The following is a 19084-nucleotide window of genomic DNA, read 5'->3' on the forward strand; positions in this document are numbered from 1 at the left end:
CGATTTTCCACAAAAGCATAACAAACGTAATGAAATGTAGTTGAGTTAAATCAGACGATGCTTAGGGAATCTGATAAGGAAATGAGTCACAAAAGGTAGTATGAGTTTTGCTATTTGGGCAGTAAAATAACACACGATGGCGAAGTAGACAGGATATAAAATGTAGACTGACAATGGCAAGGAAAGCGTTTCTGAAGAAGATAAATTTGTTAGCATCGAATATTGGAATCTTTTCTGAAAGTATTTGTATGGAGTTTAGCCAAGTCTGGAAGGGAAGCATGTGCGAAAAACAGTTTAAAGAAGAGAGCAGAGTCTTTTGAAATGTGGCACTGCAGAAGAATGCTGATGTTTATGTGGGTTGATCGTGTAACTAATGAGGAGCTCCTGAACAGAACTGGGGAGAAAAGAAATTTTTAACGTAACTGAGACATCAAAGGATCACCAATTTAGTTCTGGAGGGAAGTGTAGCGGGAGGGGAAAAACTATAGAGGGTGACAAACAGATGAATAAGGAAAGCGGGTTCAAAAGGAAGTAGGTTGAAATAGTTATTCGTAGATGAAGAGGCTTGCACAGGAGATTAGCATGGGGAGCTGCGTCAGACCAGTCTTCGGACTCAAGGCCACAACAGCAATAACAAGAAGCGACTTTGGCAAAGGACAGGTTGCTGTGGCCCGGGACCTGGGAACGAGCATCACGAAACCGGCGAAACTAGTCTGCTATTTGCGTGCTACTGTTAGAAGGCATCTATGGAAAATGGTTAAAGGATGGTCAAACCGCGAGTATGCGACAAGGTGTTGGAATTCCACTCCTCATGTCAGATCATGGAAGTGGAAGGCTTGCCTGCTTTATAAAGGAGGAAAGGTGGCGATTTGTGGCAGATGTGACAGCCGAGTACAAGCGCTTCGGAACACACCGTTCAGCTTACATCGTTGAACACAGGACTCTGCAGTAGGCGACCCTTACATGTTCCCATACTGACCCAACGACATCGGTACGTCGTCGCAAATAGAGCACGGATCGATGAAAACGCGTCATCTGGTCGCGTAAGTCACGTTTCTTGTCCTACATCTGCGTCTACATAGATACGCCATAAGCCACCGTACGGTGCATGGCTGAGGGTGCCCTGTAACACTACTAATCATTTCCTTTCCAGTTTCACTCGAAAATAGAGCCAGGAAGAAACGACTGACTGTATATCTCCGTTCCTTTTCTTTGTCATCAGTCTTCCGACTGATCTAATGTGGCCCGCCACGAATTCTTCTCTTGCCCCGACGACCTCGTCTCAGAATAACACTTGCAACCTACGTCCTCAGTTATTTGCTGGATGTATTCCAGTCACTGTCTTCCTCTACAGTTTTTCGTTCTACAGCTCTCTCTAGTACCATGGAAGCCATTCCCCGATGTCTTAAAAGATGTCCTGCCATCTTGTCCCTTACCCTTGCAATGTTTTTCGCATATTGCTTTCCTCTCCTATTCTGCGCAGAGCCTACTAAATCCTTACCTAATCAGACCACCTAATTTTCATCATTCGTCTGTAGCACCACATCTTAAATACTTAGGTTCTCTTCTGTTCCGATTTTCCCACAACCCATGTTTCGCTACCGTACAATGCTGTGCTACAAAGGTACATTCTCAGAAATTTCTCCCTCAAATTTAGGCCTATGTATGATACTAGTAGACTTGTCTTGGACAGGAATGCCTTTTTGCCAGTGCTAGTTTGCTTTTGATGTCCTCCTTGCTCCGTCATTCAGTGTTTAGTCTGCTGCGTAGGTACTAGAATTCCTTAACTTCGTGACCATCAAACCTGATGTTAAGTGTCTCGTTGTTCTCATGTCTGTTACGTCTCATCACAGTACTTTCGTCATCCTTCGATTTACTCTCAAGACGTATTCTGTACTCTGTAGACGGTACAGTACATTCAGCAGATCATGTAATTCTTCTTCACTTTCACTCATGAAAGCAATGTCATCAGCGAATCATATCATTGATAACCGTTCACCTTGAATTTTAATCTCACTCCTGAACCCTTCTTTTATTTCCATTATTTCTTATTCAATGTACTGATTGAACAGTGGGGAGGAAAGACTACATCCCTGTCTTACACCCTTTTTAATCCGAGCACTTCGCTCTTGGTCGTCCATTCTTATTATAATGTGTATTAACTGCCTCTCCCTGTAGCTTACCTTTATTTTTCTCAGAATTTCGAACGTACCATTTGACATTGTCAAACGCTTCTTCTAGGTTGACAAATCCTATGAACGTGTATTGATTTTTCTTTAGTCTTGCTTCCATCATCAACCGCGACGTCAGAATTGCCTCTCTGGTGGCATTATCTTTCCTAAAGCCAAACTGGTCATCTAACACATGTTCTATTTTCTTTTCCATTTTTTGTATATTATTCTTGTCAGAAACTTGCATGCCCGACTTGCTAAGCTGATTGTGCGGTAATTCTCGCGCTTGTCAGCTGTCGCAGTCCTCGGAATTGCATGAATGATGTTTTTTCCGAAAGTCAGGTGGTATGTCGTCAGACTCGTATATTCTACACAGCAACATGAGTAGTCGTTTTGTTGCCACTTCCTCCAATGATATGATAAATTCTAACGGAATGTTACCTATTCCTTCTGCCTTATTTGATCTTAAGTCCTCCAAAGCTCTTTTAGATTCTGATTCTGATACTGGATCCCCTATCTGTTCTAAATCGACTCCTGTTTTTTCTTCTACCCCATCAGACAAATCTTCCCCCTCATAGAGATCTTCAGTGTACTCTTTCCACGTACCTGCTCTCTCTTCTGTATTTAAGAGTAGTATTCCCGTTGCACTCTTAATGTTACCACCCTTGCTTTTAATTTTACCGAAGATTGTTTTCACTTTCCTGACCGCCGAGTCAGTCCTACGGACAATTATATCTTTTTCGACTTCTTTACATTTTTCATGCAGCAACTTCTCCTTAGGTTCCTTGCAATTCCTATTTATTTCATTCCTAAATGCCTTGTATTTCTGTACTCCAGAATTTTCCTGAACATTTTTATGCTTCCTTCTTTCATGGATCAGTTGAAGCATTTCTTCTGTCACCCATGGTTTCTTCACAGTTATCTTCTATGTACATAAGTTTTTCTGTCCAAATTCTGTGATTGCCCTTTTTAGAGATGTCCATGCCTATTGAGCTATTCCTTATTGCTGTATCTATAGTATTAGAGAACTTCGACCGTATCTTGTCGTTCCTTAGTACTTTCGTATCCCACTTCTTTGCGTATTGATTCTCCCTGACTAATCTCCTAAACTTCAGGATACTCTTCATCACCACTATATTATGATCCGAGTCTATGCCTGCTCCTCGGTATGCCTTACAATCCACTATCTGAGTTCAGAATCTCTGTCTGACCATAATATGATCTAACTGAAATCTTCCCCTATCACCCAGCCTTTTCTAAGTATACCTCCTCCTCTTGTGATTCATGAACAGAGTATTCGTTATTATTAACTGAAATTTGTTACACAACTCAATTAGTTTTTCTCTTCTGTCATTCCTTTTCACAAGGCCATATTCTCCGGTAACCGTTTCTTCTACTCCTTCCCCTACATCTTTATTCCAGTCCTCTCAAGACTATCTGATTTTCATTTCCCTTCACGTACTGTATTACCCTTTCAGTATTCTCGTATACATTCTCGATCTCTTCATTTTCGACTTGCGAAGTCGGTATGTGTACGTGAACGATCGTTGTCGGTGATGGTTCGCTGTCGATTCTGATAAGAACAAACCTGTTACTAAACTGGTCACAGTAACACACTATCTCCCTTACCTTTCTATTCATAACGAATCCTACATACTGGGCATTTACATTTCGCTTTTCAGATTTTCTAGCTTCCCTACTACGTTCAAGCTTCTGACATTCCACTCCCCGACTCGTAGAACGTCATCCTTTAGTTGGTCATTCAGTCTTTTTCTCATGATCGCCTCCTCTTGGCAGTACCCTCCCTGAAATCTGAATGGGGGACTATTCCGAAATCATTTGCAATGGAGAGATAACCATAACGCTTTTTCTATTAGAGGCCACCAGTGCTGTGGGTACACGTTGTGTGTTCAAATGTGTGTGAAATCTTATGGGACTTAACTGCTAAGGTCATAAGTCCCTAAGCTTACACACTACTTAACCTAAATTATCCTAAGGACAAACACACACACCCATGCCCGAGAGAGGACTCGAACCTCCTCCAGGACCAGCCGCACAGTCCATGACTGCAGCGCCTTAGACCGCTCGGCTCACGTTCTGTGTCTTTAATGCAATGGTTCCCACTGCCTTCTGCATCCCCTTGCCGTTGATCATTGCTGATTCTTCTGCCTTTAGGAGCAGTTTTCCACCCCAAGGGCAAGAGAGTGCCCTGAACCTCTGTCCGCTCCTCCACCCTCTTTGACAAGGCCGTTGGAGAATGAGGTTGACTTCTTATGCCAGAAGTCTTCGGCCGGCAGCGCTGGTTATTAATCAAAATTCAAGCTGTGGCGGATTTCGAGCCCGGGACCGAGGACGATTAGATTATTAATCAAGCACGTTACCCCTATAGCACAGTTGCAGTATAAGACCTGGTTTCTCGAATCTTATCTTCGTTGTTCTTACCCGCAATGTACGTCGGCGGCAGTAGAAACATTCCGCAGTGAGCTTAAGATACCTGTTCTCTAAATTTCCTCGACAGTGTTTCTCGAAAAGAACATCGCCTTCCCTCCAGGGATTCCCTTTTGAGTTCCCGAAGCATTACCATAACGCTTACGTGTTGTTCGAATCTACCGGTTACAAATCTAGCAGCCCGTTTCTGCTTCGATGTCTTTCTTCAATCCTACCTGTGTACGGACCGCAAACACTCGAGCAATAAAGAATAGGCATCCTACATGCGGTCTCCTTCACAGGTGAACCACTCTCTCCTAAAATTCTCTCAATAAACCGAAGTCGACCATTCTCTTTCCCTACCACCATTCTCACATGCTCCTTCCACTTCATATCGCTATATCGCTTTGCAACGTTACGCCCAGATATTTAAAGACATTACTGTGTCAAGGAGGACACTAGTGATACTGTAACTGAACATTGCAGGTTTGTTTTTTTCTACTCATCAGCATTAACTTACATTTTTCCCCATTTAGAGCTGGCTGTCTTTCATTACACCAACTACGAATTTCGTATACGTCGTCTTGTATCTTCGTACAGTCACTCAACTTCGACACCTTACCGTACACCACAGCATCATCAGCAAAGAACCACAGATTGCTGCCCACCCTGTCCGCCAAATCATTTATATGTTTAGAGAACAACATTGGCCCTGTCACATTTCCTTGATGCTCTCGTGACGAAGACAACATATTGGGTTCTACTACTTAATAAGTCTTCGAGCCACTCACATATCTGTGAACTTATTCCGTATGCTCGTATCTTCGTTAACAGGCTGCAGTGAGGCGCCGTGTCAGATGCTTTCCGGAAATCTAGAAATACTGAAACTTTCTGTTGCCCTTCATCGATCGATGGCAGTACGTCATGTGAGAAAAAGAGAATCTGAGTTTCGTACGAGCGATTCTTTCTAAAACCATGCTGATTCGTCGTCATAAGGTTCTCGGTCTCAAGAAAATTTATTGTATTCGGACTGAGAATGTGTTGAAGGATTCTGCAGAAAACCGAAGTTAGGGATATTGATCTGTAATTTTGCGGGTCCGTTCTTTTACCCTTCTTACTTAGTGAAGTCAGCCGCGCTTTTCTTCAGTCACTTGGGACCTTGTGCTGGACGAGAGATTCACAATAAATGCAAGCTAGATAACGGGCCGATGCCGTAGAGTACTCTTAGTAAAACCGAATTGGCGTTCCGTCCTGACTTGGTGATTTATTTGCTTTCAAATCGTTCACTTACAGTATTTCTCTGCGCCAGGGATGCTTATTACTATGACGTCCATACGGAAGTCTGCCCGGTAGTCAAAAGAAGGTATGTTTGTATGATTCTCCGTGTGAGCGATTTCTTGAAAAGGAAATTTAAAATTTGTTACACGAGATCGATGGTTGTGTCGACTTACGCCGCCATCTAGGCGAACCGCTGCTCGAAACATGTACTGCACCACAAACGCCGGTCGGTGGGGCTAGTGCTAAGCTACAGCGGACACTCAACTAGGCTTCCATGAAATCTTTGGCTGTGATCGAAGGCGCGATGAACATTATTCCAGAGCACCTGCATCCTTTCATTCTGGACCCGCAACGGCGATGGCATCTTCCAGCAGGATAAGTGTCAGTGTCACAAGGCCAGAATGGTACTACAGTAGTTTGAAGAGCATGATAGTGAACTCGCATTAATATATTTGCATCCAGATTCATCCGATCAGCACCGCAGACGCTATCGAGCGACAGCACCGCTCCCACAAAAAACCGGCCCGTAATTTGCGGGTATTGTGTGACCATCGCGTAGACACTCGGTGCCACATCCTCGGGAAAGCTACCGTGCACTTGACTACTCAGTACCGCGCAGAACTGGTGCTGTATTGCAATCCGAAAGTGGACCAACATACTATTAAGTAGGTAATGTTTCGTCTCATCGGTGTAAACAGAGTAACACAGGCTTTCGCAGCCGTTGTCAGTCGCATTAGAATCTTTCTGGGTGTACTGCTGCGTCATTTTGTAAAACATCTAAAATAAAATGTTGAAATATGCCACGTTTGATATCGTTATAGTGGTCTTACTCAGGAATACAATCAGTGTTGTGAAGAAGACCGCTTAGCATTTTAAGTACTTCACAAGACGACACTGCGTTACACACGGGATGGTTATAAAGAGACCTTGAAGAATATCAGGTGTGGTGGTATCACAACGTGTCGCTTCGTGGCTTTGTCGACGTTTATGGCGGGTGGGAGGAGTATATTGCAGACCACAATAAGGTCGACGAACCCTCCGATATCTAGGTCGAAATGCACGAGAGTTAACGGTGTTTGTAAAAGATTTGCCTGTAGACGTAACAGCGAGTTGCGGTTTCTCGACAACATTTAGCGGAGACTGAGGGCTACAAATATAGGAGTATGTATCCAACTCACACCATAGCACAGACGAGAAGGATTGCTGTGAAATTAGGAACATTGACACTGCCTATAAATGACTTCTTTCTTCATTTTAAGCCATGTATGGAGAACAACTAGCCTCTATAATCGTACCGAGCGAGGTGGCGCAGTGGTTACACACTGGACTCGCATTCGGAAGGACGACGGTTCAATCCCGCGTCCGGCCATCCTGATTTAGGTTTTCCGTGATTTCCCTAAATCACTCCAGGCAAATGCCGGGATGGTTCCTCTGAAAGGGCACGGCCGACTTCCTTCCCCATCCTTCCCTCATCCGATGAGACCGATGACCACGCTGTCTGGTCTCCTTCCCCAAAAAACCAACCAACCTCTATAATCGTATAAGTAAGGTGGGGAGGTATAACCATATAAGTAATGTAGGGATGGACAGCTATGACGTTACTACGAACCGTGTGTAGGGAGGCATTAAGCTGGATAAGCTCACCTCGGGGAAGATCAGTTTGGATTCCATAGAAATGTTGGAACACGTGAGGCAATACTGACCCTACGACTTAGCTTAGAAGAAAGATTAAGGAAAGGCAAACCTACGTTTCTAGCATTTGTAGACTTAGAGAAAGCTTTTGACAACATTGACTGTAATACTCTGTTTCAAATTCTGAAGGTGGCAGGGGTAAAACACAGGGAGCGAAAGGCTATTTACAATTTGTACAGAAACCAGATGGCAGTTATAAGAGTCGAGGGACATGAAAGGGAAGTAGTAGTTAGGAAGGGAGTGAGACGGGGTTCTAGCCTGTCCCCGATGTTATTCAATCTGTATAATGAGCAAGCAGTAAAGGAAACAAAAGAAAAGTTTGGAGTAGGAATTAAAATCCATGGAGGAGAAATTAAAACTTTGAGGTTCGTCGATGACATTGTAATTCTGTCAGAGACAGCAAAGGACTTGGAAGAGCAGTTGAACAGAATGGACAGTGTCTTGAAAGGAGGATATAATATGAACATCAACAAAAGCAAAACGAGGATAATTGGATGTAGTCGAATCAAATCGGGTGATGCTGCGGCAATTAGATTAGGAAATGAGAGGCTTAATGTAGTAAATGAGTTTTGCTATTTGGGGAGCAAAATAACTGATGATGGTAGAAGAAAAGATGATATAAAATGTAGACTGGCAATGGCAAGGGAAAGCGTTTCTGAAGAAGAGAAATTTGTTAACATCGACAATAGAATTAAGTGTCAGGAAGTCGTTTCTGAAAGTATTTGTATGGAGTGTAGCCATGTATGCAAGTGAAACGTGGACGATAAATAGTTTGGACAAGAAGAGAATAGAAGCTTTCGAAATGTGGTGCTACAGAAGAATGCTGAAGACTAGATGGATAGATCACACAACTAATGAAGAGGTATTGAATAGAATTGGAGAGAAGGGAAATTTGTGGCACAACTTGACTAGAAGGAGGGATCGGTTGGTAGGGAATATTCTGAGGCATCAAGGGATCACCAATTTAGTATTGGAGGGCACCATGGAGGGTAAAAATCGTAGAGGGAGACCAAGAAATGAATACACTGAACAGATTCAGAAGGATGTAGGTTGCAGTAGATACTGGGAGATGAAGAAGCTTGCACAGGATAGAGTGGCATGGAGAGCTGCATCAGTTGTGCAATGCTCAAGGTCAGAGAGAGGGAAAAGAGGAGATGGACGGAGGTGAGGGAGAAATTTCAGTTAGAAAGCGGAAAAGAGGAGGTGAACAGAGGGAGAGCGCAGGAGGAGATCGAGAGAGAGTGGGGGGGGGGGGGGGGGAGGGCGGAGAAAATGGACAGAGGAGGGAAGTGATGGACAAAGAGAGGGGGAAGCAAGAGGAGGTGTACAAAGAGAGAGGGAGGACAAGATGGACCGACACTGGGAAGAGAAGGAGAGTAGGACTTACGTCCAATTCTCATACGTATTTGAATCGTGTACTACCTCTTTCCCTCTTTTCCATTTAACCAGACTGAGTCACAACAACCCACGGCCCGGAACAGCTATTAAATACATAAATAAATAAATACGTGTGTGCAACTCACCCGGAGACGCAGTGCCCCGCGGTGAGGACGGCAGAGGTGGAAATGAGCGAGCCGCCGCACAGGTACGAGTCGTCCATGATGATGGACGCCTGGTGCGGGAACTGGCCGAGCGAGGCGCTGCTGCCGCCTATGATGCGGCCCCCTGCGTCGTCAGCCTCTGGGTGTCCGGCTGCAACAAGCGCGAAACTGGTCGTGGGGCGGAAACTCAAGAGCGGTTTGCGGTGGAGGCCGAGGTTTTTCTCTCATTCTCAATGAAACATCTATCACATTCTGGGTCAATTCTGAATTCTGGTGTTGTTAAGCGATCCTACGGTAACAAGATTTATTATGAATTCGAAGGTAAGTCAGAAAGTGAGTTACTGTAGACAATTTAGTGATAGGATTGTTCTCATCAGGTTCGAAGGCACCGAGAATAATAGTTCAAATATACATGCCGAGGTCGCAAGTAGAAGACGAAGAGACAGAGAAAGGTAAGAGGATATTGAACGGGTAATTCATTAAGTAAATGGAGATGAATATTTAACAGTCCGGGGAGCTTGGATCGCGGTTGCAGGGAACGGAGTAGACGAAGCCTTTACGGGAGAATATGGGCTTAGTATTAGGAATGAGAGAGGGGGAACACTGACAGAGATCGGCAATAAATGCCAGCTAGTTCACGAATCACAAGAGGACCTCGTATATAGATTCAGAGCACAATTTTGTAATGATAAGAGTACGCTGAAATGTAAAAGACACGTTCGGAAGAATTAACGAGGAAAGAAGTGAGATACTGAAGCACTGATGAATGATGAGACGCGTTTTCTGCGGTTATAGATGCTGGAATAATGAATATCACACGACGTAGTTCAGTTGAAAAGAAATGGACATCCCTAAAAAGGGAAATCACCAAAATTGCAAAAATATAGGTACAAGGAAGACAGAAAAAATACTTAAGTCGATCGACGAATGGAGGAAGTACAAAAATGTTCAGTGAAAGTCGGGAATACAGCAATATAAATCCCTCAGGAGAGAAATAAATACGAAGGGTAGGGCAACCAACACGAAGTAGTTGCAGAAAATATGTGAAGAAATCGAAAAACAAATGATCGTCGGAAGGTGTGAATCAGCTTGTAGAAACGTCAAAACAAACTTCGGTCTAATTAAAAGCAAGGGCGGAAACATTAAGAGTGCAATGGGAATTCTGATATTAAACGCATAGGAGAGAGTGGATAGGTCAAAAGAGAACATTGAAGGTCTGTGTGAAGGGGAGGAATTGTCCGACGACGTGATACAAGAAGAAATTGGAGTCGATGTGGAAGAGACAGGAGATTTAGTATTGGTCAGAATGTAAAATACCTTTGGAAGACCGCCAGCCGGCGCTTCAGTCTGGAACCGCGCGACCGCTACGGTCGCACGTTCGAATCCTGCCCTCGGGCATAGATGCGTGTGATGTCATTAGGTTAGTTAGGTTTAAGTAGTTCTAAGTTCTAGGGGACTGATGACCTCAGATGTTAAAGTCCCATAGTTCTCAGAGGCATTCGAACCATTTGGAAGACCTGACATTAAATAAGGGACAAGGAATAGATAACATTCCACCGAAATTCCTAATATCATTGAGGGAGGTGGCAACCAATCGACTATTCAGTTTGGAGTGTAGAATCCATGAGACTGGCGATACACTATCAGACTCGCAGAAAAATATCATCTATTCAATTCCGAAGATAGCAAAAGCAGCTAAGTGTGGGAAATACCGTACAATCAGCTTAAATGCTATCTTATCGAAATTGGCAATAAGAATAATATACAGAAAAAGAAGAAATTTGAGGAACTGTTAGTACGCTGTAGGGAAAGACGAGTAGTATACAATATGTACAAGAACGAAGAGGGCGCTGTAAGACTGGAAGACCAAGAACGAAGTGCTCGGGTAGAAAGGGGGTAGGACTGTTCAACCTGTACATCGAAGAAGCAGTGATGGAAATGAAAGAAAGGATCAAGGGTCGGATTGTATTTCAAGGTCAAAGGACATCAGCGCTAAGATTTACTGATGCACATGGCTATCTGCTGTGAAGATGGAGAAGAATTACAAAATTTGTTGAATGGAATGAACAATTTAATGGGTAAAGAATATGGATTGAGAGTAAACCGAAAAAAAACAAAAGTCATGAGAAGTAGCAGAAATGAGAATAACGAGAAACATAACGTCAAAATTGGTGACCACAAAGCGGACGAAGTTAATGAATTCTGCTATCTTCGAAGCAAAACAACTCATGATGGACGAAGCAAGGACGACACAAAAAGTAGACTAGCACAGGCAAATAGGGCCTTCTTGGTCACGAGAACTCTACTGGTACCAAACGTAAGTCTTAATTTAAGGAATAAACCTCTGAGAGAACAGCATCGTATGGTAATGAAACATGGACTGTTCGAAAACGGAGCAGAAGAGATTCGAATGTGAGGAATGATGGCGATTGACAGGGATTGAGGAGATGCCCTTCAGCATCAGTGAACATATTGAAAACACTGAAAAAAAGAAGGAACGGGATGATAGTACACGTTTTAAGACATCAGGGAATAACTTACATGATAATAGAGGGAGCTGTAGAGGGTAAAAACTGTAGGGGATGACAGAGATAAAGAGATTTGAATACATCGAACAAATAATTGAGGACATAGAGTGTAATTGCTACTCTGAGATAAAGAGGCTGTCAAAGGGAAAAAAGTGAGAAGAGATTCGCAGCTGATGACTAATGTTTTAAAGAGAGATGCGAGATATTAACAGTAAAAGTCCAGACCTTTCGCTTCATGGCTAATGACGTTCAATTGAGTATTTGGTTAAGTAGGTCTTGTATTGCAAATTCGTTGTCTCTGGATCATTGATCAAAAGTGTCAATGAATTGCGAAATCGTCATCTCCAACGCATATTTTGGATAGACTCAGGAAATTGGTGTAAGGACACACGAGGCAGTAGCGGCCGTACAACCTGTTTTAGAAGATAACCTGAAGAAAGGCAAACGTACATTCATAACATTTGCTTTTGACAATCTCGACAGAAATGCGCTCATTGAAAGACTGAAGATACTACTGGCAAAAGATTATTTACAAGTTGTACAGAATCCAGACTACAGTTTTCAGAGTCGAAAGACGTAAAAAGAATCAACAGTTAAGAAGGGCGTTCGCTATTGCGATTTCGGCCATGTTCAAGTGCAAGGTGAAAAAAATCAATAAATATGAGACTTTTTTTATGAGTTTACGTTTGCCGATGACATTTTAATCCTGTCGGAGATTGTAAAGGATGTAGAAAATCAGGTGAATGGAATGGACAATATCTTGAGAAGCTTTTATAAGAAGTTAATGAACACATGGAAAGCAGACATAATTCAGTGTAGGCAATCAAAGCAGGAGATGTCATGAGAACAAGTCTATTGAACGAGATACTGTCAGTAGCAGATGTGATGGCTGAAGTAGAGAGGGTATAAAATGCAGACTAGCAATAGCAAGGAGACGTTTCTAAATTGGAGAAATACATTAACTTCGAAAATGAATTCCTTTGTTAGGAAGTTATTCTGAGAGTATTTGTTTGGAGTGGTAAAAGTGACGATAAGGAGTACAGACGAGAACAGAAGATTTTGAAATTTAGTGCTGCAGATGATTGCTAAATATTCAATGACTGGGTCGGATGATTAATGAAAATCGAATTGGAGAGAAAAGAAATTTTTGGAAGAACATGTCGAAAAGAAAGGATCACTTGATATGACACAGCCTGAGGCATGGAGGAATTCTCAAGCTGGGACTAGGGGGAAGTGTAGGGTTAAACAAAGCAGAGGTTTAATTACAGTAGGCAGGTTGAAGTAGATGTAGGTGGATAGAAGAGACGAAGAGGAGTCACAGAATATACTTGTGAGGAGAACCACACTGCAGTCATGGACTGTGCGGCTGGTCCCGGCGGAGGTTCGAGTCCTCCCTCGGGCATGGGTGTGTGTGTTTGTCCTTAGGATAATTTAGTTTAAGTAGTGTGTAAGCTTAGGAACTGATGACCTTAGTCGTTAAGTCCCATAAGATTTCACACACATTTGAAATTTTTTTTGAGAACCACACGCTAACTATCTTCTAACCATAGTAAAAACGACAATAGGGTGTCTGTGAAATAAGTACAGAATTTTCGTGTCGCGTAAGGGGCAGTCAGATGAAAATGAGACAGACTATACAGGGTGTAAAGTTGTAAGTGCAGATATATTTATAAGCGTATCTTAATTGTGCTCACGTCAATGTGCTGTGTTTTATTTTTCTCTCTGTGTCAGTCTCCCCACAAACACGCCACAAACTGATGTTTCCTGCGTGGTTGTAACTGCACCACGAAGTGGACTTCGCCTGTCAGTAAAAACTAACAGTTTTGTGTCTACACTTCAACACCTGATCTGCTGCCCAGAGGAAAATAATCATTGGTTCGTACTCAGTATAGTCCCAATTTCTTCACATGTGACTTCAGTATTTTTGGAGCCATATTTGTGTCCGTCAATTTGCTTGGAATGAAGAGGTGCACTCCTGGATACAATCATTGTTTCGCAGGCAACCGCAAACATTTTTCCACGAAGGCACCGTCCATCTTGTCTCACAGAGGGACGAATGTATTAACAATTATGACGATAGCATTTGAAGTAATAATCAGTTTACGTACTTTTTCCATCCGTCTCTTCTTCATTTGACTGCCCCTTATATTTAATTACGTTCAGATGACTATTTTGTTTCAATAGGTCTGCCACAGGAAGTTCAATGCGCCGGGGTCATGGATCAAAATCCTGAATTATTTACCTATCGTTAGCCAAATCATAGTCTTCCAAGGCCGACTGTGAGTTCACGTATCTCTGACAGACAGCACCAAGTACTTTGTGATTGATCACCATCTCGTAACTGACTTATTTACCCGTAAAGTCATACGTATTGTACCAGTGTTCAGGAAATGTTCTTCTTGTAATCCTGCCTGTATAACTTAGCTGATGACTCTTTACTGTTGAGAGATAAGCGCACTGGTTTCTGCTAACATGAAAGTGGCTGATACTATTGTTCGTTCGCAGTAGTTGGAACGTCAGCATAATCGTTAACACCTATGCATTATTTTCGAATAGTTCTTGTATTTGAAGGTTAGGCATTCTGCAGTAAACAGTAAATGTGTAGTAAGTAATAATTCGGCTGTGCCCCGCACTGCATACAGGCTACTTCCATGACACAAATGAGACTGCTCGCATTAATAGGGAACTGTGGCGTATTAGTGTTTGATTCGTGGCCGATTTTCAAGTTGTAACTGTATTGTCTGTTAGGATAAGATGCATCAAAATAGATGAACTCAGTGGCAGTGGAAGAACAGTTTCTACAGACACGATGTTCGAGATTTTCCTGGATATTTCCACGTTGTACTTTCTACGTATTTTTTTTAAGGTCTTGCGATTCGTTCCGAGATTCTCTCAATATACGTAAGACAGACTTTAATTTTCTTCTCCACTGTAAAATATACTTTTCTCCATTTTCTTTTTTCTGACTTATATTTGGTCCTTCTTTTTTTTTAACTTCGCTTCTTTCATCTCTCCTACGCGCCTCTTGATATTTCTTGACCTATCTTCCAACTCCACTAACCTGTCTTCGGAACCCAATGTCCTGAAATTTACTGCCTCTAAAAATCAGTAGCACTTGTTAGGTTTCTAACCTCGAGCTACTTTCCATTTAGCCAAATATAGTGTAGAAAAATGCTGACGCAGAAGTGTCTAGGCGCACGCCATAGTCTGAAACCATTGCCGGAGTTCGCTTACTACGCTACTGCCAAAATTATTACGCCCGGGACGCAAAACCCACGTCCCAGAAATTCATACTTGGCAGTAGGGCCGTCTACCTGACCCGTAGTATGCTCGCCTGTCAGGGCTGGAAGTGCTGGTCGAGACATGTGAACAGTGTAAAGCCTCTATCGAGACCCGAGTGCTGCGTCTCAGCCTGGAATCGGCGCAATCAATTCGATGTTAATCACTTGTCAGCGTGGACCTGTGACGATCTCATTTCAAACATTATTTACACAGAATCTGGAAAACAGGCGTCAAAATATATTTGTACAGTCATAAGCAGGCATATCACTTGTATCTTGCAGGGAGCGAACAGTTGAATATTAATTATGTAAACATAGATTCAAAAATAGCTATACCACTTACTAAAAACTAAACTGCTCCCATATCCTGCAAACAGACAGAAAGATTGTAGGCAGTAGATACACTGCCGGAAAAAAGCTAGTACCCCTGGAAAGACGACGTCGATTTTGATGCGATGACGGTATATGTCACCATGGGGATAGTACATGTACTGATTATAGTTCCAGCGTCGTCCGTCAACGGACAGCGTGTTGGTGTAGCTACAAGAGCGGCATCTGTGTTTACCCTTTAATAGACAATGTTCACAGCCAGAAGGCTCAGTGTGCAGCAAACGTGCGAAGCAAGAGAGCAAACATGCCTGAAAGAAGCACTCGTGCTTCCTACGGCCAACCGAGCGATCTGAAGGGGGTTAAACTGTGGCCTTCCGAGTGGCGTGGTGATCCTTTTGGAAACTGCCACACAAGTTTCTACATCTACATCTGCATCTACATCTACATCTACATCTACATGATTACTCTGCAATTTACAGTTAAGTGCTTGGTAGAGGGTTCATCGAACCACAATCATACTATCTCTCTACCATTCCACTCCCGAACAGCGCGCGGGAAAAACGAACACCTAAACCTTTCTGTTCTAGCTCTGATTTCTCTTATTTTATTTTGATGATCTTTCCTACCTATGTAGGTTGGGCTCAACAAAATATTTTCGCATTCGGAAGAGAAAGTTGGTGACTGAAATTTCGTAAATAGATCTCGCTGCGGCGAAAAACGTCTTTGCTTTAATGACTTCCATCGTGACAGGAAATCACGAATCCAGTCGCACAACTGAGACGATACCTCATAGGCCCGCAGCTTGATTAGAAGTCGCTTGTGAGGAACGGTGTCAAAAGCTTTCCGGAAATCTAGAAATACGGAATCAACTTGAGATCCCCTGTCGATAGCGGCCATTACTTCGTGCGAATAAGAGCTAGGTGCGTTGTACAAGAACGATGTTTTCTGAAACCATGATGATTACGTATCAATAGATCGTTCCCGTCGAGGTGATTCATAATGTTTGAATACAGTATATGCTCCAAAACTCTACTGCAAACTGACGTCAGTGATATAGGTCTGTAGTTCGATGGATTACTCCCACTACCCTTCTTAAACACTGGTGCTGCGCCAGTTGTACAATGATGCTGGTATCATATGTCAGCTGAACATTCACACACCTGTAGATGAGGTTCTGGACGTCCATGTAGCACTGCCGCTCGCCAGGATCGTCGTATTGTTAGGTGATGATGATGATGTTTAGTTTGTGGGGCGCTCAACTGCGTGGTCATCAGAGCCTGTACAAAGTCCCAATTTTGACGCCGTCCAATTTCTACGCAATCTAATCTAGCTATTTTCACGAATGATGATAAGGATGATGAAATGATGAGGACAACGCAAACACCCAGTCCTCGGGCACAGAAAATCCCCAACCTGGGACCTCGTGGTCCAGAGGCAGCAACGTTAGCCACTGGACCAAGAGCTGCGGGCCAGGTGATGCAGCTACCGCAGCACACGTAAGAGGGCTTGTGTGCCCAGACTCTTCAGCACGAGCTGTTGCGGTTATTAGCAGTGGGACTGTGGCCACGTACACCTCTAGCCCGTCTTCCACTCGTCCACTCACGCCACGGCATCGACGTGCACGGCTCGACTGGTGCCGTCACAGGATCGCTTGGAAGAAGTAATGGTGCGCTGTGGTCTTCAGCAATGAAGCAGATGCTGCCTGCACGCAAGTGATGGTCGTTTGCGCTGTCTTGTGGAGTGCATTCGTCCAAGAAACACCGGCCCCACCCAAGTCCAATGATACGGGGCGCGGTAGCCTACAACTCTTGTTCACCTTTGGTGCTTCTAGAGTGAACGCTAACCACTACTTGGTATGTGCAGAAAGTTGTTAGACCTATTGTTTTGCCGTTCAACAATAGGAAGGTGATATGTTGTTCCAACAGGATAATGCTCGTCCACACACTGCCCGTGAAACTCACCATGCTCTGCAAGACGTGCAGCAACTTCCCTGGTCAGCATAATCTCACCGACGTGCCTCTAACTGAGCACGCATGGGGTATGGTGGGCTGAGAAGTGACTCGTGCGACTTTCCAAGCAACACTCATGCAGAACAACTAAACAGGTTGAGCAGGCGTGGCATAACATATCCCAGGACAGTATTACCCATCTGCACGGTCAACTGGATGCCACAGTCTGCACTTGCGTCGCCACCGATGGAGGCTACATCACGTACAGATATGGGTGTTTCGGCATGTGTCGATACCTGATACCGCAGAAACGCTTGTGCTATTGATCTGTAAATGTAATCATTCCATGTACTGTCCATTATAATTATCCGGGCTGTTATGCCGTGGTCGGTTGATGAATTCTGAGGTGATTCCCAACGTTTCGTCTCCGACTGCTGGAGACATCTTCAAGGGGGGTCCGTAGCTTGATGGAAGGTCCACCACACACACTGGCTCGCTACTGACTGCCGCTAAATTCCGTGTCCGCGCGCCCCCGCGCCGCGGCGTGACGTCACGTGTTTTGAAAACGTCAGTGCAATTGGCCGCTATCCGTCGCCGTCGATCGCCGTTGCCATCACCCAGTAGTGGACGAGTGGTACACATCTTCTTTAACACCGGCATCCATATACCGTTTAATTTGACGCCCTCCTCCTTTCGGTTGAAATTGTGGTTTCGAGGAGATGCAAGTACTAGCGGCCACGAGCGGATACTACGAAAGGCTCTACAGGGAGGCAATCGAAATCGCTAAACACCCAAATAATTTCAACCGAAAGGAGGAGGGCGTCAAATTAAACGGTATATGGATGCCGGTGTTAAAGAAGATGTGTACCACTCGTCCACTACTGGGTGATGGCAACGGCGATCGACGGTGACGGACAGCGGCCAATTGCACTGACGTTTTCAAAACATGTGACGTCACGCCGCGGCGCGGGGGCGCGCGGACACGGAATTTAGCGGCAGTCAGTAGCGAGCCAGTGTGTGTGTTGGACCTTCCATCAAGCTACGGACCCCCCTTGAAGATGTCTCCCGCAGTCGGAGACGAAACGTTGGGAATCACCTCAGAATTCATCAACCGACCACGGCATAACAGCCCGGATAATTATAATGGACATGATATTTCCGGCCGTGAAAGTTTACATTTTAGTATTCCATGTACTCCATATGCACTGTTGCAACAATATAACTTGAGTTAACTAGAACCCTCTAAAAGATTTTTTTCGGTAGTGCATTGCATGCAATAAAATTTTGTAGATATGGTACTTACACACTAGCGGCATTGTCTTTTCCATGGGTACGATTTTGCGCAGTGGTGTTGCATTTTGCGGCAGCGCCTGTAGACAAACAAAAACAACATTCGAACATGATGCAAATAGAATGAGATTTTCACTCTGTAGCGGAGTGTGCGCTGATATGAAACTTCCTGGCAGACTAAAACTGTGTGCTGGACCGAGACTCGATTCGAACCTTTCACTCAGTTTTTTATTACAGAGTCATACGAGCTCTCTGACCGAACACGCTGAGCTATCGTGCCGGCGACCATCTGAGCTACCCAAGCACGACTCACGCCCCGTCCTCACTGGCGGAAGTAAAGCCGTGAGGAGGCGGCGTCAGTCGTGCTTGGGTAGCTCAGATGGTAGAATACTTGCCCGCGAAAGGCAAAGGTCCCGAGTTCGAATCTCGGTCCAGCACACAGTTTTAATCTCCCAGGAAGTTTTATGATGTAAATAGAACGAGAATTTTACAGTGCAGCAGATTGTACGCTTTTGTCACATTCTGAAAAATTCTATGTCAGAAGTAGACATACCCAGAAGATTCTGTCTACCGGCTTGATAGAAAACCCAGAGAAGT

At 43.9% G+C, this 19084-nt stretch overlaps 1 protein-coding gene across 1 annotated transcript in view; it reads right to left on the reverse strand.

The window, feature by feature from the left end:
• The window catches only part of LOC124596102 (brachyurin-like), a 40460-nt gene that overhangs the window by 18621 nt on the left and 2755 nt on the right, over positions 1–19084 (reverse strand). The window contains exons 2-3 of the mRNA XM_047135109.1: positions 18501–18567; positions 9092–9260 (exon numbers count right to left, since the gene is read on the reverse strand). Coding sequence (XP_046991065.1) covers positions 9092–9260; positions 18501–18567 — 236 coding nt within the window. The remainder of the gene's footprint in view (positions 1–9091; positions 9261–18500; positions 18568–19084) is intronic.

Source organism: Schistocerca americana, chromosome 2 (assembly GCF_021461395.2).
Source record: "Schistocerca americana isolate TAMUIC-IGC-003095 chromosome 2, iqSchAmer2.1, whole genome shotgun sequence".
Lineage (NCBI taxonomy): Eukaryota > Metazoa > Arthropoda > Insecta > Orthoptera > Acrididae > Schistocerca > Schistocerca americana.